The sequence below is a fragment of the Seriola dumerili genome, unplaced genomic scaffold (genome assembly GCF_002260705.1).
Source record: "Seriola dumerili isolate Sdu_G_001 unplaced genomic scaffold, Sdu_1.0 BDQW01000565.1, whole genome shotgun sequence".
NCBI classification, from domain to species: Eukaryota; Metazoa; Chordata; class Actinopteri; order Carangiformes; family Carangidae; genus Seriola; species Seriola dumerili.
This window is the reverse complement of record NW_019174820.1, coordinates 1,454,204-1,481,703: the sequence shown is the minus strand read 5'-3', so window position 1 is coordinate 1,481,703 and position 27,500 is coordinate 1,454,204. Positions and strand designations below refer to the sequence as shown.

At 45.7% G+C, this 27,500-nt stretch overlaps 1 protein-coding gene across 5 annotated transcripts in view; it reads left to right on the top strand.

Moving 5' to 3' along the window:
* The window catches only part of hectd1 (HECT domain E3 ubiquitin protein ligase 1), a 46,146-nt gene that overhangs the window by 13,728 nt on the left and 4,918 nt on the right, over positions 1-27,500 (top strand). For 2 of the 5 annotated variants that reach the window (XM_022764737.1, XM_022764736.1), the window contains exons 17-32: positions 109-255; positions 363-457; positions 1,198-1,330; positions 1,429-1,563; positions 1,678-1,817; positions 2,076-2,288; positions 2,475-2,585; positions 2,765-2,931; positions 3,769-3,945; positions 6,837-7,820; positions 9,562-9,783; positions 10,630-10,763; positions 10,867-11,023; positions 11,385-11,455; positions 12,274-12,425; positions 12,521-12,575. In XM_022764737.1, the coding sequence (XP_022620458.1) occupies positions 109-255; positions 363-457; positions 1,198-1,330; positions 1,429-1,563; positions 1,678-1,817; positions 2,076-2,288; positions 2,475-2,585; positions 2,765-2,931; positions 3,769-3,945; positions 6,837-7,820; positions 9,562-9,783; positions 10,630-10,763; positions 10,867-11,023; positions 11,385-11,455; positions 12,274-12,425; positions 12,521-12,575 (3,093 nt within the window). The remainder of the gene's footprint in view (positions 1-108; positions 256-362; positions 458-1,197; positions 1,331-1,428; positions 1,564-1,677; positions 1,818-2,075; positions 2,289-2,474; positions 2,586-2,764; positions 2,932-3,768; positions 3,946-6,836; positions 7,821-9,561; positions 9,784-10,629; positions 10,764-10,866; positions 11,024-11,384; positions 11,456-12,273; positions 12,426-12,520; positions 12,576-27,500) is intronic. The other 3 variants (XM_022764738.1, XM_022764740.1, XM_022764741.1) reach the window with 3 other exon arrangements.

Sequence of the window (27,500 nt, the reverse complement as noted above, 5' to 3'; positions counted from 1 at the left end):
TAGCTCCATATTAAATACTTATATATCTGTATGTGTATATTTATATTTCATACATGTATGGTATGTGTGTGTGTGTGTCACGTCTCGTGCTGTCGGTTCTGTGTTCAGTGCATCGAGGGGGAGAACACGTGGAGGGACCTGATGAAGACGGCTCTGGAGAACCTGATCGTAGTTCTGAAGGATGAAAACACGATTTCTCCGTATGAGATGTGCAGCAGCGGCCTGGTCCAGGCTCTGTTCACCGTCCTCAACAACGTGAGCCGCTGCAAACCCTTCACCCCGCCACTACACTCACAAACACGGCGCTGTCTTCAAAGATGTGGAGGTGTGATGTCACGTTGTTGTTGTTTTTCTTTCTGCAGAGTGTGGAACTGGACCTGAAACATGATTGTAAGCCTTTAATGGAGAGGATCAATGTCTTTAAGGCGGCTTTCAGCGAGAACGAAGACGACGAAAGGTAACGACACGTTCACTTTGCTGCTGTGACGCTGGAACGTTTCCCGCTGTGGGACCAATAAACCGTCTTATCATATCTGACATCATCCTGCAGCTCAGTCTGCAGCTTTTCAACCAAAAAATGACTCAAAACATTTTCTGCTTCAATGTGGAAACGAACTGATTATCTTCAACTGTGACAGGAATTTTTTATTATTATCAATAATAATAACTTTATTTATATTTTACTGCTGGACAGAAAATAAAACCAGATAGAGGAGCAGAGTAACATGAATAAAAACATGTATATCAACAAGAGGATCTGACAATTAGTGAAGCGAGGCAATAAAATATGATCAGTAAGAAATAAGAACAATAACTAAGAATAAAACGACGTACAACACAAACATCACTAAAGAATGAGAGAAAGAATGTGTTTTAAAAAGTTAATGAGTTCAGTTACTGACATTTTATAAACCAAGTGATAAACTGAGAAGCTGAATGGCAGATTAATCAATAATAAATGTAATCGTTCGTTTCAGCCGTAATCAATACATGACCCAGTTTTTGTGAGATGATTTCTATTGGTTTCATGTTACGAGATTCAAACATGACGATGTTTCATGAGCTGCACATTTTTGTCAATTTATAGAATCATTTAATTTTGCAAATGATAAAAATTAGACTGACGTGTGTGTGTGTGTGTGTGTGTGTGTGTGTGTGTGTGTGTGTGTGTGTGTGTGTGTGTGTGTGTGTCTGCAGCCGACCAGCTGTTGCCTTAATCCGTAAACTGATAGCTGTCCTGGAGTCGATTGAACGTCTACCTCTGCACCTGTACGACACTCCAGGATCCTCATACAACCTGCAGGTGCGTCACAGTCAGTTCTGGATCCAGGTGTGTTCAACCTGTGAGCTCACACACACACAGAGTTCACACCAGACTGAGTGACTTGACAAACTGTGCGTTAACTCCTGTGTGTTTGTGTCGATCAGATCTTGACGAGGAGGTTACGTTTCCGTCTGGAGCGAGCGCCGGGCGAGACGGCGCTGATCGACCGGACGGGTCGCATGTTGAAGATGGAGCCGCTGGCGACCGTGGAGTCTCTGGAGCAGTACCTGCTGAAGATGGTGAGGACGCACTGAACACACACACACACACACACACACACACACACACACACGGCTGCTCTGCCTTTAATGACGTGTCTGGTTGTTTGACTCCTCCTCCTCCTTGCGGTCCAGGTGGCGAAGCAGTGGTACGACTTTGAGCGCTCGTCCTTCGTCTTCGTGAGGAAGCTGAGGGAAGGACAGACGTTCACCTTCAGACACCAGCATGACTTTGACGAGAACGGCATCATCTACTGGGTCGGAACCAACGCCAAGTAAGAACACTGACCGCAGACACGTTCAGATCGTTAGTTACACTTTCACCTGGAGTCACATCTCATACGGCAGGTGTGACATTATTTTGTGTTTCCAGTCAAATTAAACCTGATTTCACATTTTTTTCTGTCTTTGTTATTAAAATATTTCTGTTAAAGTTTGTTTAAAAGGTGAAAGTTGATGCGTAGTTTTGGCGTGGACTCACAGAGCATCATCACAGCTTCTATTCAATCAAACTTTATTTCTTTTGCCCACAGAACAGCTTATGAGTGGGTAAACCCTGCTGCCTACGGCCTGGTGGTGGTGACATCATCGGAGGGGCGTAACCTTCCTTACGGGCGGTTGGAGGATATCCTGAGTCGGGATAGCTCCGCCCTCAACTGCCACACCAACGATGACAAGAACGCCTGGTTCGCCGTCGACCTTGGCCTCTGGGTCATTCCCTCAGCGTACACCCTGAGACACGCCAGGTAATAAAACAAGCGTACACCCTGAGACACGCTAGGTAATAAAACAAGCGTACCTACATCCTCAGACATGCAGTATAATAAAAATATAAAATGAAACCAGACATTTTCACTTTATATTTAGTTTTCCAGTTAGTTTCTTTCTGCTGTTTCACCCTTTTCTCCCTCCCCCTCCCCCTCCCGTCTCAGGGGTTATGGCCGCTCTGCGTTGAGGAACTGGGTGTTCCAGGTGTCGAAGGACGGTCAGAACTGGACGACTCTCTACACTCACGTCGACGACTGCAGCCTCAACGAACCTGGGTACGTCGCTCCTCCTGTTTCAGTGAACGAATCCTGATGTCGACCAATTCTAAATACGAGCGCTCGTATTTACAGAGAACGAGCTATGACGTGAAGGCAGCACGCGGCCCGGAGCTTGATTTTGTCACGTGTGTCTTGATGGGTGATGTCAGTGTAACCGTGTGGGTGCGTTCTCGCAGGTCGACGGCCACGTGGCCTCTGGACCCGTCCAAGGAGGAGAAGCAGGGCTGGAGACACATCAGGATCAAGCAGATGGGGAAGAACGCCAGCGGACAGACTCACTACCTGTCGCTGTCTGGACTCGAGCTGTACGGCACCGTCACCGCCGTCTGTGAGGACCAGCTCGGTACGGACGCACCACCGCCGTCACCTCCGCCAAACTGGCGAGAACTGTCTCCATACACTGGGAGACGTGTTCCCTCCTCACCATCAACTCACACACTGTAGTTTATTTACACTCTCACACACACACACACACACACACACACACACACACACACACACACACACACACACACACACACACACACACACGCCTTGAAGGAACATCTTGAAATTTGGCAAAACTGGGACTGAAGGATGAACTGGTTAGGTCAAAGGTCAAGGTCACGATGACACTGTTTAGCCATTATTCAAGACTTCACAGACTCGCAGATGGTTCATGTTTTATGACTCTGGATTTACAGGATACGACCATGAGGAGGTGATTCTACCTTAAAGATAAAAAAGATAAATATATATAATAATTAAATGAGGTGAGGTCTTAAAGATTTTAGATATGCAGCTGTGTCCACATCTGGACTCAAACCAGAGATTTACTTCATTTTAAATGAAAAACTTTCAGAGATTTTTCACAGGTTTGTAAAAGGTGACGTACAACATCATGTTTCCTCTGGTCGTTATTTCACAGATTAATAACTTTAAGACCCTTTTCAACACGATCGCACTTCTGTTCAGTAGCTGCTGAAACTCACCTGCTCCGAGGACGTTCACTCAGTCACTGTCCTCATCAGCCTGTCCCTTTAATTACATCTGTCTTTTACACATCAGATGACTGAACCCGTCTCTCCCTCCCTCTCCCTCTCTCTCTCCCTCTCTCTCCCCTCTCTCTCCCTCTGTCTCCCTCTCTCTCCCTCTCCCCCTCTCTCTCTCTCTCTGTCTCTCTCCCTCCCTCCTCCCTCAGGTAAAGCTGTGAAGGAGGCGGAGGCGAACCTGCGTCGCCAGCGCCGCCTGTTCCGTTCCCAGGTGATGAAGTACATTGTTCCCGGGGCGCGGGTCGTCCGCGGCATCGACTGGAAGTGGCGAGACCAGGATGGAAACCCGGCCGGGGAGGGCACCGTCACCGGAGAGGCTCACAACGGTAAGACACGTGAAACTGACCAATAAAACCTTGTGACTGGTCTTGATTACGCAGGAGCGAGGATTCACAGAGCAGCTGCTTTGACTCGTATTTGAAGTGTTTTAATGTCTGACGCCGTTTGTTGACCTCAGGTTTTTAAGAGTCCACAGCTTCCTGTTTCTGCTCAGACGCTCGACTGCGGGCAGATATTTGTGCCAGCGCGGTCTGAATGTGTGAACCTGTGTTGTATTTATCATTTGAAATTCAGAAGCTCAGATTTTGTTGCCAGGGCAACCTGTAGGACCCTGAGCGGAGATCTGTAAAAGATGTAAAGATGGTTTCTTAATTCGCCATGTGTCGTTGCTCAGAAAACTAAAACCTAATTTGAAGAACTAAATGAAAATGGCCTCTGCACATTTTCTAAAATTAATTTTGATAATATTCACAAACAAATTCAAAAATATGTGTCACAAATAGAAAGAAACTTCCTGCTGGTTCAGACATCTGCCCTCAGTCTACAGTCACTCATCATCACTAATGTAATGTCTGTATCACACGTGTCTGAGCCGCAGCCTCATGGTGATGATGCGTGTTCGTGGTACAAAGAGTTGATTCGCTGTGGGAAGGAAACTGACGAGTGAAATCTAGACGGTTGATTGGTCAGAGTTGGATTGATGACTCATCTGCTTTGTAACGTTTTCCCTCTCTGCGGGACGAGAGCTTCTCCAGGCAGCGTCGTAGCAGCACATGATGCGCATCAACGCACCGACACGCCGCGGCTTTTTTTTTTTTTTTGCAGCCGTCTGCACCTGGTTCTGTGTGTGTTCTTGAACGTCCCTCGTGCTGATCGTTTTTTTATGATCAGATTATTAGTTTTTTAGTTTTTCAACATTACAATATCAATGAGGCTGAACACCTGAAGAAGATTATAAAGGGTAAAATAAATAAGAAATAAAAGCAAAGGCAAAATATTCTGCATTCTTAATTATTATTTTTTGGCTTGATAGAATCACAACCAGCTTTCTACTTCAATAAACCTCCCATTTTTCTAAATGTTTTCTAACATCATCCTTTGTTTTGTGTCCTTCAAGAACAAAGTGACGTTTAATAAAGATTTTTTATTGATTAATATTCAAGGATTCCACATCAGCTGCTGAAATTAAATCCAGTTTAAAGCGCAGGTTCGTTGTGTTACACGTTTTAAACTTCCCTCCAAAAGGTCGACACAACATGACGACACCTGCTCAGATGAACTGCCGACTCAGATTCTGTAAAACAACAACCACACACATCTGACTCAGCAAATCTCTTGTTGTTGTTTGTTTTTAATGTGGTGGAAAGATAAAGACTCAGAGCTCCTGTTTTTATTCTTAATGTAAGAGTTGTGAGTGAGCTCGTACAGAGATCAGCGGTCCCCGCACAGTGAGAATGATCCGATCTCTTACCTGTGGACGACAATAATGTGGGCGTGTCCTCCTCTAGCTGACAGCAGGTGATTTCAGGCTGCACAGAGACGGAGCTGTAAAAACAAGATAAGTGGGACAAGAAGGTGAATAAAGAACTTCTCCTTCACCACAGGCGGAAAAAGAGTCGGTCACCTACAAGGCGGTTACATGAGAGCAAATGTGACGGTTTAAAACTTTCACATCACAATAAGAAGACGGGTCACAAAAACAATCACACTGAAATTCAAACACTTGTAGCACTGAAGCGACGGCCCCAGGTGCCGGAGAGGAAACGTAAAACAAACACACCTGTTGTTGTGAATCCCAACAGGTCACCTGGACGGCCGGCGTTAAAGATCAGATCTGAAAGGAAGTGATAATCAACCCCTTCCTTCCTTCCTCCTCCTCTCCTCCTCCTCCTCCTCCTCCTCTTCTGCCTCCTGCTCCTCCTCTCGGTGTTTCTGTGTTTTGATCATTCAGACCTGATGTTGTGTCAGTGAACGCCACCGGCAGCTCCTGTCCACAATCTTTTTTTTTTTGTTTTTATGACTCATGATCCAGGATGAGCGTTAGCGTTGTTCCTGAGTTTGATTTCTTTTCCTTGTGGCTTTGACGCTTTGCTGTTGCCAGGAATATTTTCTACTTTTGCTTTGATTGTCATTTTCTGTGACTGTGTTCATATTTTTCTCTCTCATCGCTCCACCTGGACCAAAAGCTCCACAAGTGGAGTTTAACATGTTAAACACGTTGTTTTAATAAATGATTTTATTGATTTTTAAATATATACAAAAATCCACATGCAAGGTGCATTAAAGGCAGGAGAGAGGATGAAACAATAGAATTGTCTTTCACACATTTTAATTTCAGTAATTACACGAATTAAAAAAAAAATAAATAAATAAAAAAACTACAAACATCCCAAAATAATCTTCCTTCATCCTGGATATTTTCTGGTACTTTGAACAAAATTCACTCAGTATTTATAAAGTATTGAGTTTTATTAACTGTAGGTTATTGTGATAATAACATCCTTTATTGTGCTTTATATAAAACAAATGCTTTAACAGTGCTACTTAAATAAGATTAAATATATATTATATTTATTTAAAAAAACAAACAATTAAAACCATTTCTTAAAATGAAGATTGTCAGAACTAACAAACCTGGAGACGAGCGATCGCTCCGCAGAGATAAAAGTTCATAGATTGGGGGGGAAAAACAAATTTAACTATTTTTATTGATTTGTTGTGACAATGAGACGGATTTGAAAAACGGTTTTTCATTGTTACTTGGAATAAATTTCCTCCGATGGACGGTGCAGTGATCTGGTCCAGTGTAGAGCTGTGTGGAGCTGCTACTCTGCTGTCTGTCTACCTCCCTCTACCACTCTCTGTCTCTGTCTCTCTCTCTCTGCCGGGTCTCTGACATCCATCCGTCCGTCTCCCTCCTATCTCTCTGTCCATCCAGGCTGGATTGATGTAACCTGGGATGCTGGCGGCTCTAACTCTTACCGTATGGGCGCTGAAGGGAAGTTTGACCTCAAGCTTGCTCCAGGGTACGACCCTGAGTCGGCTGCCACAGCGCCGTCACCCAAACCTGTCTCATCCACTGTTTCAGGCCCCGCCTCCTCCACGGTGGGACCCTCCGCGACGCCGGCAGCCAGCGGCGGCACCACCACCACCACCTCCTCCTCCTCGTCCTCGCAGCAGCAGTCGTGGAGCAGCCTGGTGAAAAATAACTGTCCCGACAAGGGCGGGGCCACGTCGCTGGGCGGGGCCAGCTCCTCCAGCAGGAAGGGCAGCAGCAGCTCCGTCTGCAGCGTCGCCTCCTCCTCTGACATCAGCCTGAGCTCCTCCGCCGGGCTGCCGGGCGCGGGCGGCCTGCGCCTGGACAGGAGGGCCGAGGGGCTGCTGCTCGACCAGGGCTCCGGGGTGGGAGGAGTAACGGGAGGCGGGGTCGGCTCTGACGGACAGCAGCAGGAGCCCATCGTCGTGCTGTCATCTGCGGCAGAGGGCGGGTCTGGCTCGGCGTCCAGCTCCGGCACGCTCACGGCCGACACGCCCGCCCCCGGAGACGACGCCAGAAATAAGGACTCATCCACGGCGACCACCGACCCAGCAACGGCCATCTCCATGGGGCTGGTGAGCGTGAGCTCCCCCGACGTCAGCTCGGTGTCGGAGTCATCCAGCAAGGACACGCCTTCCCAGAGGCCTCTGTGCTCGGCGGCTAACGCCCGGCTGTCGGTCAGCTCGCTGCTGGCCGCCGGCGCTCCCATGAGCTCCAGCGCCAGCGTTCCCAACCTGTCGTCCCGCGAGGCCAGCCTCATGGAGTCCTTCGTCCGCCGCGCGCCCAACATGTCGCGCACCAACGCCACCAACAACATGAACCTGAGCCGCAGCAGCAGCGACAACAACACCAACACGCTGGGCAGGAACGTCATGAGTACTGCAAGTGAGTACTGCATCCATACTACACTGATACTACGTGATACTACACTGATACCACATGATACTACACTGATACTACACTGATACTACATGATACTACATGATACTACACTGATACTACATGATACTACATGATACTACACTGATACTACATGATACCACATGATACTACACTGATACTATGTGATACTACACTGATACTACATGATACTACACTGATACTACATGATACCACATGATACTACACTGATACTACACTGATACTACATGATACTACACTGATGCTACACTGATACTACGTGATACTACACTGATACTACGTGATACTACACTGATACTACATGATACTACACTGATACTACAGTGATACTACAGTGATACTACACTGATACTACACTGATACTACAGTGATACTACATGATACTACAGTGATACTACAGTGATACTACGTGATATTACAGTGATACTACATGATACTACATGATACTACAGTGATACTACAGTGATACTACATGATACTACGTGATACTACGTGATACTACGTGATACTACGTGATACTACAGTGATACTACATGATACTACATGATACTACATGATACTACACTGATACTACATGATACTACAGTGATACTACATGATACTACAGTGATACTACACTGATACTACACTGATACTACACTGATACTACATGATACTACATGATACTACAGTGATGATACTACAGTGATACTACAGTGATACTACAGTGATACTACATGATACTACATGATACTACGTGATACCACATGATACTACAGTGATACTACGTGATACTACGTGATACTACAGTGATACTACATGATACTACAGTGATACTACATGATACTACATGATACTACATGATACTACAGTGATACTACAGTGATACTACATGATACTACCGTGATACTACGTGATACTACCGTGATACTACCGTGATACTACATGATACTACAGTGATACTACATGATACTACATGATACTACATGATACAGTCGGGTGTTTGGAATCAGACTGGAAGCAGCAGAAACGTGTCACTAAACATTAATGTATTCTGAACTAACCCATCAGCACTAACTAACTTTAACTATTTACTGTCGACGTCGTCACAGGTGCAAACTTTCATATCTTTGACAAGTTCATGTGAGACGGAGAAAGACTCACGGAGCCGCAGGAAGCCGGACCTGCGACGGTCAGGACCGTCAGTCAGGATCCAGTATTTCAGTCCAAGTCGGTCAAAATTAAAAAAAGATAAATGTAGTGAAACCTTGACTCCGGTACAACAGGAGAAACATGCAGAGAATAACGGTAATAATGCTAATCAGCAGTAACGCCGGTACTTTCTGCGGTCACAGATGTTGTACAGATGTTGTGTCAGTAAGATCCCGAGAGCTCAGTGAGCCGTAGGTGAAGACGGCGTCTGGTCCAACATCCGCCCAGTGACACTGGTCCAGTTTAACAGCCTCAGGTCTGACGTGGTGGAGACCAGGGAGCTGAGTGTGCTGTGATGTGATTGGCTGACTGAAGGTGCAGAAACTGTATCAGCTTGTTTTGCACAGAATTGAGACTCGGAGCGTTTTAAACCTCTGAGACCTGAGGTGGACGTCCCAGTCAGCTGACTGGAGCTTAACGAGCTTCACCTGCTGCTTTGTCTCTTTGGTTTCTGACCGACTAACCGCCCTTTGTATGTTTGTTTGTGTTTGTTTGTTTGTTTGTTTGTTTGCAGCTTCTCCTCTCATGGGCGCTCAGAGCTTTCCTAACCTCACCACCACTGGCACCACCTCCACCGTTACCATGTCAACCTCCATAGTAACCAGCAGCAATAACGTAGCCACGGCCACCACGGGTCTGTCGGTGGGCCAGTTGCTAAGCAACACCCTGACGACCAGCCTGACGTCCACGTCCAGCGAGAGCGACACAGGCCAGGAGGCTGAGTTCTCTCTCTATGGTTGGTGATGACACACGGACAAACACACACACTTTCTATTGTTGTGAGGACACTCTGACAACATGTCCTCACCATCATAGAGAGACACACACACACACACACACACACACACACACACACACACACACACACACACACACACTGCTTCAGCTAACCTGCTGCTAACTCCTCTCACAAGCTAAATATCACATTTAAAGGCTCTCTCTGCTCATATTCATAACTCTGTATTTCTGTGTTGCACAGAATTCAAATACTTTATTTTCTGTAAGTGAATAAACAAGTTAATGGAGCAGAATAATATCAAATGTTACAGTTAAAGTCTGGGACTGAATATTGTTTTTATTTATCATTTGTTGAATGAAACTTTCAGCTCCACTCCCACAGTGACATGTTTCAAAACCTGATTAGAAAATATTTCGTAGAAGAAGAAGAGCTGTTACTCGCTGCTGCATACGGACGTGACATTAAACGAGAGCTGAATGCAGATTTATCAACACCTGGATTTGGGTTCCAGATGTGGCGACAGAGGGGCAAAGCATCGATGAGCTCATTGAAAAGTGTGTTGTGGTGGAACCTAATGTGAGATTTACACCAAGTATGATGTGATGAGTTCGTGGGTCAGAATCTCATTTGGACCTTTGACGTTGAAACAAAAATCCCAACATGTTGATTCATTTCCTGTCAGCTGACTTCACTGATTGATGAAGTGCCTGTGTAGTTCAGGTCTGTGGGACGTTTCTGTTCCGGTGAAGCTGTGTGTGTGTGACGGGTGGATTTTAAGATTTGCTTCTTTCACCTCTTTGAACGATTTGACCAACGTCGTTTGTCTCCACCCGCCTGCCGTAGACTTCCTGGACAGCTGTCGTGCCAACACGTTATTGGCTGAGCTGGACGACGAGGAGGACCTCCCAGAGCCGGACGACGACGACGACGAGAACGAAGACGACAATCAGGAGGACCAGGAGTACGAGGAGGTCCTGGTACAGATACACACTTTGTATTTTTATTTTCTCCGGGTTATAAAATCACGTAGCGACAGGAAGTGAGGATGAGTATGATGAGTGTGTGGCTGGTGTCCCGCAGGAGGAGGAAGAGTATGAGACCAAAGGAGGTCGCAGGAGGACGTGGGACGACGACTTTGTCCTTAAGAGACAGTTTTCTGCTCTGGTTCCCGCCTTCGATCCCAGACCAGGACGAACCAACGTCCAGCAGACCACCGACCTGGAGATCCCCCCACCAGGTACACACACACACACACACACACACACACACACACACACACACACACACACACACACACACCTGGAGTTATAGCTCCATAGAAACAAACTCTTGGTCTAATAACTAATGATTGTTTGGAGTTTATGAAATTAAAACAAACTTTTAGAAAAGAGAATTGTTTTTTAAACAAAACAAATAAACTTTATTTCTTTTTATTTAGTTTTAAAAATGTATTCAATTATTTTACAATTTATTGGTTAATTTTTATATTTTACTCAGAAGTTTCTTTTTATTAAATTAAAACTCATTTTATTCAGATGAATCAAATGTTTAAATCAAAGTTAAATTTGACGTTGCTCCTCTCTCATCTGCTGATTCAGGAACTCCTCGGTCGGAGGTTCAGGAGGAGGTGGAGTGCGCTCCGTCTCCTCACCTGGCTCTCACCCTGAAGGTAAGACCAGGAACACCCAGCACACAGTAACTGAACTGACCCTGCAGGTTCCAGATGTTCTGCTGGGGATCCAAACCAGTGGCGATTGCTCTGAGATGCAAGGGAAGCTCAGCTTCCCCTAAAATGTCAACAGAATAAGTGGTCAAATATGTGCTGGTGTGTGAACATTTCATTGACTAAATATGCGCTAGAACACGTTCCTCTTTTGTTCAGAATCAGCTGCTTATCACAGGTAACCGTCACGACTTCTTCTCATTCATCCCGCAGCGCCACAGCGCTTTACACAGTGTAGACGCCGAGCGTCTCCTGACTTCAGTGGGGAAGCACAGAGTGGGTTGTTCCACTGCAGCCAAACTAGACGATCATTGGATAAATGCTGGGCTTTGTCCCGCCCATCGGACGCTCAGCGTCTCTGGGGGTCTATGGGACAGTGGGCTGGCCCGGACGCTCGGCTTCTGCATGATGATTGGATGATCTGTCTGAGGCTGAGTCCCTTTTTGATTGACAGCGAAATGAGCGAATCAGCGATCTTGAAGTATAAGCATCCACCGGAGCATTTTTCAAGTTTTTCATTCCGTTGTTCGGAGTTGATCTGGAGACGTTACTGATCCTCAGCCACTTTGTCTTTGTTAAAAACGACTAGCGTTGTGTTTGGCGACTCTCTTCTGTCACTCTGCAAATTTACATATAAATAAACGGACACATTTTATGACGTAGGCCGAAAATGAGCTTCCCCTCATTATAAGACCAGCAGCCGCCACTGATCCAAACAGATCAATAAAAGTAAATGCTCATTGTGTGTGTGTGTGTGTGTCCAGGTGGCGGGGCTGGGTACAACCCGGGAGGTGGAGCTTCCTCTGTCCAACTACAAGTCGACCATCTTCTACTACGTCCAGCGGCTGCTGCAGCTCTCCTGCAACGGAGCCGTGAAGACAGACAAACTGCGACGCATCTGGGAGCCGACGTACACGTAAGAGGAGGGGCCGCCGCAGCGCCAGTACGAGGCCTTTCAGTGTCACTCGGACGTTTGAGTTTCTAACTGTGACTGTGGTTTTTGTCCTGCAGGATAATGTACAGAGAGCTGAAGGACGCTGATAAAGAGAAGGAGAGCGGAAAGATGGTGAGTCACGCTTTATAACACACACACACACACACACACACACACACACACACACACACACACACACACACACACACTCTCTCTCTAACACACACACACACACACACACACATGCCACAGTTTTATATAAAAGCATCATGTGGAAGTTGAGGAGTAGTGAAATCTTCATATAAATCAGTGTGTGTGTGTGTGGTGTGTTTGAGAGAGAGAGTGTGTGTGTGTGTGTGTGTGTGTGTGTTTGAGAGTGTGTGTGTGTGGTGTGTTTGAGAGAGAGAGGTGTGTGGTGTGTGTGTGTGAGATCTGTGTGTGTTTGAGAGAGTGAGAGTGTGTTGTGTGTGTGGTTGAGAGTGTGTGCTGTGTGTGACGATGTGTGTGTGTGTGTGTGTGTTGTTGTGTGTTGTTTATAAAAGCGTCGGACTCACATATCTTTCCGCTCTCCTTCTCTTATCAGCGTCCTTCAGGCTACTCTGACATTTCCTGCAGGACAAAAATCCACAGTCACAGTTAGAAACTCAAACGTCGAGTGACACTGAAAGGCCTTCGTACTGGCGCTGCGGCGGCCCCTCCTCTTACGTGTACGTCGGCTCCCAGATGGCGTCCAGTTTGTCTGTCTTCACGGTCTCGTTGCAGGAGAGCGCAGCAGCCGCTGGACGTAGTAGAAGATGGTTCGACTTGTAAGTTGACAGAAGGAAGCTCCACCATCCCGGGTTGTACCAGCCCCGCCACCCTGGACACACACACACACACACAATGAGCCATGTTACTTTTATTGATCTGTTTGGATCAGTGCGGCTGCTGGTCATATAAGGAGCGGCGAAAGCTCATTTTCGGCTACGTCATTAAAAATGTGTCCGTTTATTTATATGTAAATTCGCAGAGTGACAGAAGAGAGTCGCCAAACACAACGGTAGTCGTTTTTAACAAGACAAAGTGCTGAGGATCAGTAACGTCTCCAGATCACAACTCCGAAACAACGGAATGAAAAACTTAGAAAAATGCCTCCCGGTGGATGCTTAACTGTCAAGATCGCCTGATTCGCTCCGATCATTCATGTCAACAAAAGGAACTCAGCCTCAGACAGAGTCATCCATTCATCATGCAGAAGCTCGAGCGTTCCGGGGCAGCCCCTGTCCATAGCACCCCAGAAGAGCTGAGTGTCCGTATGAGGACGGGAACAAAGGCCAGCATCTTATCCAATGATCGTCTAGTTTGGCTGCCAGTTGGAACAACCCACTCTGTGCTTCCCACTGAAGTCAGGAGACGCTCGGCGTCTACCACTGTGTAAAGCGCTGTGCGCTGCGGGATGAATGAGAAGAAAGTCGTGAACGGTTACCTGTGATCTAATGCAGCTGATTCTGAACAAAAGAGGAACGTTTCTAGCGGCCATATTTAGTCAATGAAATGTTCAACACCAGCCACATATTTTGATCACTTATTCTGTTGACAATTTCTAGGGAAGATGAGCTTTCCCTTGCAATCTCAGAGCAATCGCCACTTGGTTTGGGATCCACACAGAACAATCTGAAACCTGCAGGGTCAGTTCAGTTACTGTGTGCTGGGGTGTTCCTCGGGTGGTCTTCCTTCAGAGGTGGAGAGCCGGTGAGGAGACGGAGCGCACTCCACTCCTGCTGAAACCTCCGAACGAGGAGTTCCTGAGAATCCAGCAGAATGAGAGAGGAGCAACGTCAAATTTAATTTTGAATTTAAACAATTTGGATTCATTCTGAATAAAATGAGTTTTAATTTAATAAAGAAATAACTTCTGAGTTAAAATATAAAAATTATACCAATAAATTGTAAAATAATTGAATACATTTTTAAAAAATAAATAAAAGACAATAAAGTCTTATTTGTTTTGTTTAAAAAAATTCTGGCTTTTCTAAAAGTTTTTTAATTTCCATTAAAACTCCAAACAATCATTAGTTTATTAGAACAAGAGTTTGTTTCTATTGCGAGCTATAACTCCAGGTGTGTGTGATTGTGTGTGTGTGTGTTGTGTAGTGTGGTCGTGGTTGGTTGCTGTGTGTGTTGCTGTGTGTTGTGTGTTGTGTGTGTGTGTGTAACCTTTGGTGGCGGCGCGATCTCCAGCGTCGGTGGTTCTGCTGGACGTTAGGTTTCGTCCTGCGTTCTGGGAATCAAGGCGGGGATAACCAGAGCAGAAAACTGCTGCTCTTAAGGACAAAGTCGTCGATCCACGTCCTCTGCCGACCTCCTTGCGTCTCATACTCTTCCTCCTTCCTGCGGGACACCAGCCACCACACTCATACATACTCATCCTCACTTGCCTGTCGCTACGTGATTTATAACCCAGAGAAAAATAAAAATACAGAAGCTGTGCTATCTGTACCAGGACCTCCTCGTACTCCTGCGTCCTCCCTGATTGTCGTCTTCGTGTCTCGTCGACTTCGTCTTCGTCCGGCTCTGGGGAGGTCCCTCCTCGTCGTCCAGCTCAAGCCAATAACGTACGTTGGCACGACAGCTGTCCCAGGAAGTCTAACGGCAGGCGGGTGGAATACAAAACGACGTGGTCAAATCGTTCAAAGAGGTTGAAAGAAGCAAATCTTAAAAATCCACCCGTCACACCACACACCACACAGCTTCACCGGAACAGAAACGTCCCCACAAGGACCTGAAACTACACAGGCACTTTTCATAATCAGTGAAGTCAGCTGACAGGAAATGAATCAACATGTTGGGATTTTTGTTTTTCAACGTCAAAAGGTCCAAATGAGATTCTTGAACCCACGAAAACTCATCAATCATACTTTGGTGTAAATCTTCACATTAGGTTTCCAACCACAACACACTTTTCAATGAGCTCATCGATGCTTTGCCCCTCTGCGCCACATCTGGAACCCCAAATCAGGTGTTGATAAATCCTGCATTCAGCTCTCGTTTAATGTCACGTCCTATGCAGCAGCCGAGTTAAACAGCTCTTCTTCCTTCTCACCAATATTTTCTAATCAGGTTTTGAAAACATGTCACAATCTGTAGGGAGTGGAGCTTGAAAGTTTTCATTCAACAAATGATAAAATAAAAACAATTATTCAGTCCCAGTGCTTAAACGTGTAAACATTTGATATTATTTCTGCTCCATAACTTGTTTTTTCCACTTTACAGAAAATGAAAGTATTTGAATTCTGTGCAACACAGAACATACAAGGAGTTATGCGAATATTGAGCAGAGAGCAGGCCTTTTAAATGTGATATTTTAGCTTGTGAGAAGGAGCTAGCAGCAGCGTAGCTGCAAGCAGTGTGTGTGTGTGTGTCTGTGTGTGTGTGTGTGTGTGGTGTTGTGTGTGTGTGTGTGTGTGTGCTGTGTACCTCTCTATTGATGGTGCAGGACATTTGTCAGAGTGTCCTCACAACATAGAAAGTTGTGTGTGTTTGTCCGTGTTTGTATCACCAACCATTAGAGAGCAGAAACTCAGCCTCCTGGCTGTTGTCAGGCTCTCGCGGACGTGACGTCCAGGGCTGGTCGTCAGGGTGTTGCTTAAGCAACTGGCCCACCGGACAGACCCGTTTGAGTGGCCGCTTGGCTACGTTATTGCTGGCTGGTTACTATGGGAGGTTTTGACATCGGTAACGGTGAAGGTCGGTGCCAGTGCGTGGTGAGGTTAGGAAAGCTTCTGAAGCGCCCCATGAGCAGGAGAAAGCTGCAAACAAACAAACAAACAAACAAACACAAACAAAACCAAAACAAAAGAGCCGGTGAGTCGGTCAGAAACCAAAGAGACCAAAGCAGCAGTGAAAGCTCGTTAAGCTCCAGTCAGCTGACTGGTGGAACGTCCACGCAGGTCTCAGAGGTTTAAAACGCTCCGAGTCTCAATTCTGCTGCAAAAAACAAGCCTTGATACCAGTTTCTGCACCTTCAGTCAGCCAATCACATCACAGTCACACTCAAGCTCCCTTGCGTTCTCCACCACGTCAGACCTGAGGCTGTTTAAAAACTGGACAGTGTCACTGGGCGGATGTTGACCAGACCCGATCATTCACCTACGCTCACTGAGCCTCTCGGGATCTTACGACACAACACTCTGATACAACATCTGTTGACCGCAGAAATACCGGGCTGTTACTGCCTGCGATTAGCATTATTACCGTGTATTCTCTGCATGTTTCTCCTGTTGCTACCGGAGTCAAGGTATTTCACTACATTTACTTTTTTAATTTTTTGACCGACTTGGACTGAAATAACTGGATCCTTGACTGACGTCGCTGACCGTTCGCAGTCGCGCTTCTGCCGGGCTCCGTTGAGTCTTTCTCCGTCTCACAGGAACTTGTCAAAGATATTGAAAGTTCTGCACCTGTGACGACGTCGACAGTAAATAGTTAAAGTTAGTTTAGTGCTGATGGGGTTAGTTCAGAATACATTAATGTTTTAGTGACACGTTTCTTGCTGATTCCAGATCTGATTCCAAACACGCGACTGTATCATGTAGTATCATGTAGTATCATGTAGGTATCAACTGTTAGTATCATTGTTAGTATCACGGTAGTTATCACGGTAGTATCACGTTAGTATCACGCGTAGTATCATGTAGTATCACTGTAGTATTCACTGTAGTATCATGTAGTATCCATGCTAGTATCATGTAGTATCACTGTAGTATCATTTGTAAGTATCACTGTTAGTATCACGTCATATCACGTAGTATCACTGTAGTATCCATTGTGGTATCACGTAGTATCATGTAGTATCATGTAGTATCACTGTAGTAATCACTGTAGTATCACTGCTAGTATCATCACTGTAGTATCATGTAGTATCATGTAGTATCAGTGTAGTATCAAGTGTAGTATCAGTGTATCACTGTAGTATCATGTATATCACTGTAGTATCACGCTAGTATCACTGTAGTATCATTTGTAGTAGCATGTTAGTATCACTGTAGTATCACATGTAGTATCGTGTGAGTATCACTGTAGCTTATCACTGTAGTATCACTTGTAGTATCACGTAGTATCACGTAGTATCACTGTAGTATCATGTAGTATCATTAGTATCATGTAGTTATCACTGTAGTTATATGTAAGTATCATGTAGTATCATGTAAGTATCACTGTAGTATCATGTAGTATCATGTTAGTATCACTGTAGTATCATTGTAGTATCATGTAGTATCATGTGAGTATCACTGTTGTATTCACTGTGTATCACTGAGTATCATGTGGTATCACGTGGTATCATGTTAGGTATCACTTGTAGTATCACGTAGTTATCACTGTAGTATCATGTTAGTACATGTAGTATCATGTAGTATTCAGTTAGTATCATGTAGTAATCACTGTAGTATCAGTGTTAGTATCATGTAGTATCACTGTAGATCATGTAAGTATCACTGTAGTATCATGTAATATCACGTAGTATCACTGTAGTATCAGTGTAGTATCAGTGTAGTATCATGTAGTATCATGTAGTATCAGTTGTAAGTATCATGTAGTATCACTGTAGTAATCATGTAATATATCCACGTTTAGTATCACTGTTCAGTTATCAGTGTAGTAGTATCCAGTAGTATCATGTAGTATATCAGTGTAGTACAGTGTAGTATCACATAGTATCCAGTGTATGCTAATCATGTAGTATCAGTTGTAGTATCATGTAGTATCAAGTGTGAGTATCACATAGTATCAGCTGTAGTATCATGTAGTATCATGTCAGATACAGTGTAGTATCATGTAGTATCAGTGTAGTATTTCATGTTAGTATCATTGTATTATCAGTGTAGTATCACGTGGTATCATTGTAGTATCAGTGAGTATCATGTTAGTATCACTGTCAGTATTCAGTAATATCACGTAGTATCACTGTAGTATCAGCTGGGTAGTATTCATGTATTATCATGTAGTATCATTGTAGGTATCAGTGTAGTATCAGTGTAGTATCATGGTATCCATGTAGTATCAGTGTAGTATCATGTAGTATCATGTAGTATCAGTGTAGTATCCAGCTGTAGTATCATGTGGTATCAGTGTATATCACGTAGTATCAGTGTAGTATGGATGAAGTACTCACTTGCCCAGTACTCATGACGTTCCTGCCCAGCCGTGTTGGTGTTGTTGTCGCTTGCTGCTGCCGGCTTCATGTTCATGTTGTTCGGTTGCGTTTGTCCGTGCGCGACATGTTGTCGGGGCGCGCTGCGGAACGAAGGACTCCATGAGGGCTGGCCTCGCGCGGGACGACAGGTTGGGAACGCTTGGCGCTGGAGCTCATGGGGAGCCGCCGGCGGCCGCAGCGAGCTTGACGACAGCCGCGGCTGTTTAGCGCGAGCACAGAGGCCTCTCGGGGAAGGCGTGTCCTTGCTGGCATGACTCCGACACCGAGCTGACGTCGGGGGGAGCTCACGCTCACCAGCCCCATGGAGTATGGCCGTTGCTGGGTTCGGTTGGTTCGCCGTGGCATGAATCCTTATTTCTGGCCGTCGTCTCCGGGGGCGGGCGTGTCGCCTGGTGAGGCTGCCGGCAGCTGGCACGCCGAGCGCAGACAACCGCCCTTCTGCCGCAAAAAGATGGACAGCACGACATGGGGCTTCCTGCTGCTGTTCCGTCAGAGCCGACCCCTGCCTCCCCTGTACTCCTCCCACCCGGAGCCCTGGTCGAAGCAGCAGCCCCTCGGCCCTCCTGTCCAGGCGCAGGGCCGCCCGCGCCCGGCAGCCGGCGGAGGAGCTCAGGCTGATGTCAGAAGGAGGAGGCGACGCTGCAGACGGAAGCTGCTGACTGAACCTTCCTGCTGAGGAGCTGGCCCCGCCCAGCGACGTGGCCCCGCCCTTTGTCGGCGACAGTTATTTTTTCACCAGCCTGCTTCCACGACTGCTTGCTGCCGAGACGAGGAGGAGGAGTCGTGGTGGTGGTGCCGCCGCCTGGCTGCCGGCGTCGCGGAGGTCCCACCGTGGAGGAGGCGGGGCCTGAAACAGTGGATGAGAACAGGTTTGGGTGACGGCGCTGTGGCAGCCGACTCAGGTCGTACCCTGGCAGCAAGCATTGAGTCAAACTTCCCTTCCCAGCGCCCATACAGGTAAGAGTTAGAGCCGCCAGCATCCCAGGTTACATCAATCCAGCCTGGATGGACAGAGAATAGGAGGGAGACGAACGGGTATGGATGTCAGAGACCCGGCCAGACTGAGAGAGAGACAGAGACAGAGAGTCGGAGAGTGGAGGTAGACAGACAGACAGATTAGGCAGCTCCACACAGCTCTACACTGCGACAGATCACATGCACCGTCCATCGGGTGAAATTTATTCCAAGTACACGTAACAATGGAAGAAAACCGTTTTTTTCAAATCCGTCTCATTGTTCACAACAAATCAATAAAAATTAGTTTTTTAAATTTGTTTTTTCCCCCCAATCTATGAACTTTTTATCTCTGCGGAGGCGATCGCTCGTCTCCAGTTGTTAGTTTCTGGACAATCTTTCATTTTAAGGAAAATTGCGTTTTAATTGTTTTGTTTTTTTTTAAATAAATATATATATATTTAATCTTATTTAAGTAGCACTGTTAAAGCATTTGTTTTATAATGAAAGCACAATTAAGGCATGTATTATCACAATAACCTACAGTTAATAAAACTCAATACTTTATTAAATACTGAGTGAATTTTGTTCAAAGCTTACCAGAAAAATATCCAGGATGAAGGAAGAATTATTTTGGATGTTTGTAGTTTTTTTATTTTATTTATTTTTTTTTTAATTCGTGTAATTACTGAAATTAAAATGTGTGAAAGACAATTCTATTTTTCATTTCCCTCTCTCCTGCCTTTAATGCACCCTTGCATGTGGATTTTTGTATATATTTAAAAATCCAATAAAAATCATTATTTAAAACAACGTGTTTTTAACATGTTAAACTCCACTTGTGCGGAGCTTTTTTTGTCCAGTGGAGCGATGAGAGAGAAAAATATGAACACAGGTCACAGAAAATGACAATCAAAGCAAAAAGTTAGAAAATATTCCTGGCAACAAGCAAAGCGTCCAAAGCCACAAGGAAAAGAAATCAAAAACTCAGGAAACAACGCTAAACGCTCATCCTGGATCATGCAGTCATAAAAACCAAAAAAAAAAAAAGATTTGGACAGGAGCTGCCGGGTGGCGTTCACTGACACAAACATCAGGTCTGAATTGATCAAAAACACAGGAAACACCGAGAGGAGGAGCAGGATGCAGAAGAGGAGGAGGGAGGAGGAGGAAGGAGGAGAGAGGAGGAAGAAGGAAGGGGTGATTATCACTTCCTTTCAGATGTCTTGATCTTTAACGCCGGCCGTCCCAGGGTAACCTGTCTGGGATTCACAACAACAGGTGTGGTTTGTTTTACGTTTTCCTCTCCGGCACCTGGACGCGGCCGTCGCTTTCAGTGCTACAAGTTTTGAATTCGAGTGTGATTGTTTTTTGTGACCCGTCTTCTTATTGTGATGTGAAAGTTTTAAAACCGTCACGTTTGCTCTTCATGGTAACCGGCCTTTGTAGATGGACCACTCTTTTTCCGCCTGTGGTGAAGGGAGAAGTTCTTTATTCAACCTTCTTGTCCCACTTATTCTTTGTTTTTTACAGCTCCGTCTCTGTGCAGCTTGAAATCACCTGCCTGTCAGCTAGAGGAGTAACACGCCCAATTATTGTCGTCCACAGCGTAAAGAGATCGGATCAATTCTCCACTGTGCGCGGGATCCGCTGATCTCTGTACGAGCTCACTCACAACTTCTTACATTAAGAATAAAAACAGGAGCTCTGAGTCTTTTATCTTTCCACCACATTAAAAACAAACAACAACAAGAGATTTGCTGAGTCAGATGTGTGTGGTTGTTGTTTTACAGAATCTGAGTCGGCAGTTCATCTGAGCAGCTTCGTCATGTTGTGTCGACCTTTTTGGAGGGAAAGGTTTAAAAACGTGTAACACAACAAACCTTGCGCTTTAAACATGGATTTAATTTTTCAGCAGCTGATGTGGAATTCCTTGAATATTAATCAATAAAAAATCTTTATTTAAAACGTCACTTTGTTCTTGAAGGACACAAAACAAAGGATGATTAGAAAACATTTTAGAAAAAATCGGAGTTTTATGAAGTGAAAGAGCTGGTTGTGATTCTATCAAGCCAAAAAATAATAATTAGAATGCAGAATTTATTTTGCCTTTGCTTTTATTTCTTATTTATTTTATCTTTTATAATCTTCTTCAGGTGTTCAGCCTCATTGATATTTGTAATGGTGTACAAAAAACTAAAAAACTAATAATCTGATTTCATAAAAAAAACGATCAGCACGAGGACGTTTCAAGAAACACACACAGAACCCAGGTGCAACGGCTGCAAAAAAAAAAAAAAAAGCCTCGCGCCAGCGTGTCGGTGCGTTGATGCGCATCATGTCTGCTACGGACGGCTGCCTGGAAGAAACGCTCCTCGTCCCGCCAGAGAGGGAAAAACGATTACAAAAGCAGATGAGTTCATCAAATCCAACTCTACCAATCAACCGTCTAGATTTTCACTCGTCAGTTTCCTTCCCACAGCGATAATCAACTCTTTTGTACCACGAACACGCATTCTCCACCATGAGCGCTGCGGCTCAGACACGGTGTGATACAGACATTACATTAGTGATGATGAGTGACTTGTAGAACTGATGGCAGATAGTCTGAACCAGCATGAAGTTTCTTTCTATTGTGACACATATTATTTGAATTTGTTTGTGAATATTATCAAAATTAATTTAGAAAATGTGCAGAGGCCATTGTTCATTTAGTTCTTCAAATTAGGTTTTAGTTTTTCTGAAGCAACGACACATGGCGAATAAGAAACCATCTTTACATCTTTTACAGATCTCCGCTCAGGTCCTACAGGTTGCCCTGGCAACAAAATCCTGAGCTTCTGAATTTCAAATGATAAATAACAACACAGGTTCCACACATTCCAGACCGCGTATTGGGCAACAATATCTGCCCGCAGTTCGAGCGTCTGAGGCCAGAAACAGGGAGCTGTGGACTCTTAAAAACCTGAGGTCAACAAACGGCGTCAGACATTAACACTTCCAAATTACGAGTCAAAGCACCTGCCTCTGTGGAATCCTCGCTCCTTGCTGTAATCCAAGACAGTCACAAGCGTTTTATGGTCAGTTTTCACGTGTCTTACCGTTGTGAGCCTCTACGGTGAACGGTGCCCTCCCGGCCGGGTTTCCATCCTGTCCGCCACTTCCAGTCGAGCCGCGGACGACCCGCCCCGGGGAACAATGTACTTCATTCAACCTGGGAACGGAACAATGGCGGCCGCTTTCGGCGACGCGGTTCGCCTCCGCCCTCTTCACAGCTTTACCTGAGGGAGGAGGGAGGGAGAGAGACAGAGAGAGAGAGAGAGGGGGAAGGGAGAGAGAGGGAGAGATAGGAAGAGAGAGAGAGAGGCGAGAGAGGAAGAGTAGACAGAGGAGAGAGGCGAGAGAGATGGGAGAGAGGATAAGAGAGAGGGAGAGAGAGAGAGGGATGAGAGGGAGGGCAGAGAACCGGAGGGGAGAGAGAGCGGGAGCGAGAGAGAGAGGCGGAGAGAGAAAGGGAGAGGAGAGGGGAGAGAGAGAGAGGGAGAGGATGAGAGAGAGACGGAGAGAGAGAGGAGAGAGAGGGGAGAGAGGAGAGAGGGAAGAGAGAGAGAAGAGAGAGAGAGGTCGAAGAGAGAGAGAGGGAGAGAGAGAGGAGAGAGAGAAGAGAGAGGAGAGAGAGAGGTGATGAGAGAGAGGTTAGAGAGAGAGAAGAGGGAGAAGAGAGGGAGAAGAGAGGGGAGAGAAGAGAGAGAACAGAGAGAGAGGTGAGAGGACGAGAAAGAAGGGGAGAGAGAGAGGGATGAGAGAGAGAGAGGGAGAGAGAGAGGAGAGAGAGAGAGGGAGGGAGATGAGAGAGAGAGGGAGAGAGAGAGAGGTAGAGAGAGAGAGAGAGGGAGAGAAGGGAGCAGGAGGGACGAGAGAAGGACACAGAGAGAGAGAGAGAGAGAGGGAGAGAGAGACACAGAGAGAGAGAGAGAGAGAGTTGAGGAGAGCAGACCACAGAGAGAGAGAGAGAGAGAGAGGGAGAGAGAGACACAGAGGGAGAGAGAGACACAGAGAGAGAGAGAGACGAGAGAGGGAGAGAAGAGACACAGAGGCGAGAGAGAGACACAGAGAGAGAGAGAGAGAGAGAGAGAGAGAACACCAGAGAGAGCAGAGAGAGAGAGGGAGAGAGAGGGGAGAAGCCAGAGGGAGAGACGGGTTCAGTCATTCTGATGTGTAAAAGACAGATGCTAATTAAAGGGAACAGGCTGATGAGGACAAGTGATGAGGGGTGGACGTGAACGTCCTTCGGAGCAGGTGAGTTTCAGCAGCTACTGAACAAAGAAGGTGCTGATCGCTGTTGAAAAAAGGGTCTTAAAGTTATTAATCTGTGAAATAACGCGACAGAGGAAACATGATGTTGTACGTCAACCTTTTTACAAAACCTTGTGGAAAAATCTCTGTAAAGTTGCATTTAAAATGAAGTAAATCTTTGCGTTTGGAGCCAGATGTGGACCACAAGCTCGCATATCTAAAATCTTTAAACTCACCTCATTTTTAATTATTATATATATTATCTTTTTTATCTTTAAGGGTAGAATCACCTCCTCAATGGTCGTATCCTTGTAAACCAGAGTCATAAAACATGAACCATCTCGGAGTCTGTGAAGTCTTGAATAATGGCCTTAAACAGTGTCATCATGACCTTGACCTTGACCCTAACCAGTTCATCCTTCAGTTCCAGTTTTTGCCAAATTTCAAGATGTTCTTCAAGGCGTGTGTGTGTGTGTGTTGTGTGTGTGTGTGTGTGTGTGTGTGTGTAGTGTGTTGTGTGTGTGATGATGTGTGTGTTGTGTTGTGTGTTGTGTGTTGTTGAGACGTTGTTAAATAAACTACAGTTGTGAGTTGATGGTGAGGAGGCGAACACGTCTCCCACAAGTGTATGGAGGCACAGTTCTCGCCAGTTTGGCGGAGGTGACGGCGGGTGGTGCGTCCGTTACCGAGCTGCCGTCCTACAGACGCAGGTGACTTAACAGCTCGAGTCCAGACAGCGACAGGTAGTTGAGTCTGTCCGACTGGCGTTTCTTTCCCCATCTGCTTGATCCTGATTGTGTCTCCAGCCCTCTTCTCCCTCCTTGAACGGGTCCATGAGGCCACTGTGGCCTGTCGACCTGCGAGAACCACCCACACGGTTACACTGACATCACCCATCAAGACACACGTGACAAAATTCAAGCTCCGGGCCGCTGCTGCTGCCTTCACGTCATAGTCGGTTCGCTGTAAAACGAGCGCTCGTATTTAGAATTGGTCGACATCAGATTCGTTCACTGAAACAGGAGGAGCGCGACTTACCCAGTTCGTTGAGGCTGCAGTCGATCGACGTGAGTGTTAGAGAGTCGTCCAGTTCTGACCGTTCCTTCGACACCTGGAACAACCCAGTTCCTCAACGCAGAGCGGCCATAACCCCTGCAGACGGGAAAGGCGGAGGGCAGGAGGGGGGGGGGGAGGGGGAGGAGAACAAGCAGTGAAACAAGCCAGAAAGAAAACTAACTGGAAAACTAAATTATAAAGTGAAAAATTGTCTGGTTTCATTTTATATTTTTATTATACTGCATGTCTGAGGATGTTAGGCTACGGCTTGTTTATTTACTAGCTGTCTCAGGGGTGTGTACGCTTGTTTTTATTATCCTGGCGTGTCTCAGGAGTGTACGCTTGTTTATTACCTGGCGTGTCTCAGGGTGTACGCTTGAGGCGCAATGACCCAGAGGCCAAGGTCGACGGCGAACCAGGCGTTCTTGTCATCGTTGGTGTGGCATTGAGGCTGAGCTATCCCGACTCAGGATATCTCCAACCGCCCTAAGGAAGGTTACGCCCCTCCGATGATGGTCACCACCACCAGGCCGTCGGCAGCCAGGGTTTACCCACTCATAAGCCTGTTCTGTGGGCAAAAGAAATAAAGGTTATGATTGAATAGAAGCTTGTGATGATAGCTCTGTGAGTACCACGGCCAAAACCTACGCCATCAACTTTTCACCTTTTAAACAAACTTTAACAGAAATATTTTAATAACAAAGACAGAAAAAAAATGCTGAAATCAGGTTTAATTGACTGGCAAACCACAAAATAATGTCACACCTGCCGTATGAGATTGACTCCAGGTGGAAAGTGTAAACTAACGATCTGACGTGTCTTGCGCGTCAGTGTTCTTACTTGGCGTTGGTTCCGACCCAGTAGAGGATGCGTTCTCGTCAAAGTCATGCTGGTGTCTGAAGGTGAACGTCTGTCCTTCCCTCAGCTTCCTCCGAAGACGCAAGACGAGCGCTCAAAGTCGTCACCAGTGCCTCCGCCAACCTTAGGAACGCAAGGAGGAGGAGAGTCAAAACAACCAGACACGTCATTAAAGGCCAGAGCAGCCGCTGTGCTGGTGTGGTGCTGTGTGTGTGTTGTGTGTGTGTGTGTTGTGTGATGCTGTGTTCAGTGCGTCCCTCACCATCTTCAGCAGGTACTGCTTCCAGAGCGACGTCCGACGGTGCCATCAGCGGCTCCCATACTTCAACAGCGACCCGTCCGGTCGATCAGCGCGTCTCGCCGGCGCTCGGCTCCAAGACGGGAAACGTTAACCTCCTCGTCAAGATCTTGATCGACACAAACACACAGGGACTTTAACGCACAGTTTGTCAAGTCACTCAGTCTGGTGTGAACTCTGTGTGTGTGTGAGCTCACAGGGTTGAAATCACCACCTGGATCCAGAAACTGGACTGTGGACGCACCTGCCAGGTGTTATGAGATCCTGGATGTCGTACAGGATTGCAGAGGTAGACGTTCAATCGACTCCAGCGACAGCTATCAGTTTACGGATTAAGGCAACAGCTGGGTCGGCTGCAGACACACACACACACACACAACACACACACACACACAACACACACACACACACTACACACACACACACACACACACACACACACACACACACACACACACAACACACACACACACACGGTCAGTCCTAATTTTAATCATTTTGCCAAAATTAAAATGATTCATAACAATGACAAAAATGTGCAGCTCATGAAACTCGTCATGTTTGATCTCGTAACATGAAACAATTGAAACCAATAGAAATCATCTCACAAAAACTGGGTCATGTAATTGATTACGGCTGAAACGAACGATTACATTTATTATTGATTAATCTGCCATTCAGCTTTTCTCAGTTTATCACTTGGTTTTATAAAAATGTCCAGTAACTAACTCATTAAACTTTTTAAAGAACACATTCTATTTCTCTCATTCTTAGTGATGTTTGTGTTGTACGTCGTTTTATCTTAGTATTGTTTCTTATTTCTTACTGATCATATTTTATTTGCCTTCGCTTCACTAATGTCAGATCCTCTGTTGATATACATGTTTTTATTCATGTTACTCTGCTCCTCTAATCTGGTTTTTATTTTCTGTCCAGCAGCTAAAATAAAATAAAGTTAATATGATTGATAATAATAAAAAAATTCCTGTCACAGTTGAAATAATCAGTTGCGTTTCCACATTGAAGCAGAAAAATGTTTGAGTCATTTTTTGGTTGAAAAGCTGCAGACTGAGCTGCAGGGGATTTGATGGTCAAGGGAATTTATGATAAAAAAGGGAACGGTTATTGGTCCACAGCTGGGGAAACGTTCCAGCGTCACAGCAGCAAAGTGAACGTTGTCGTTACCTTCTCGTCGTCTTCGTTTCTCGCTGTGAAAGGCCCGCCTTAAAGACATTGATCCTCTCCATTTTAAGGCTTACAATCAATGTTTCAGGTCCATTCCACCCACTCTGCAGAAAGAAAAAACAAACAACAACGTACATCACACCTCCACATCTTGAAAGAACCAGCGACCGTTGTTTGTGAGTTGTAGTGGAATCTCTCTCTGTGTGGGTGGTGTGGT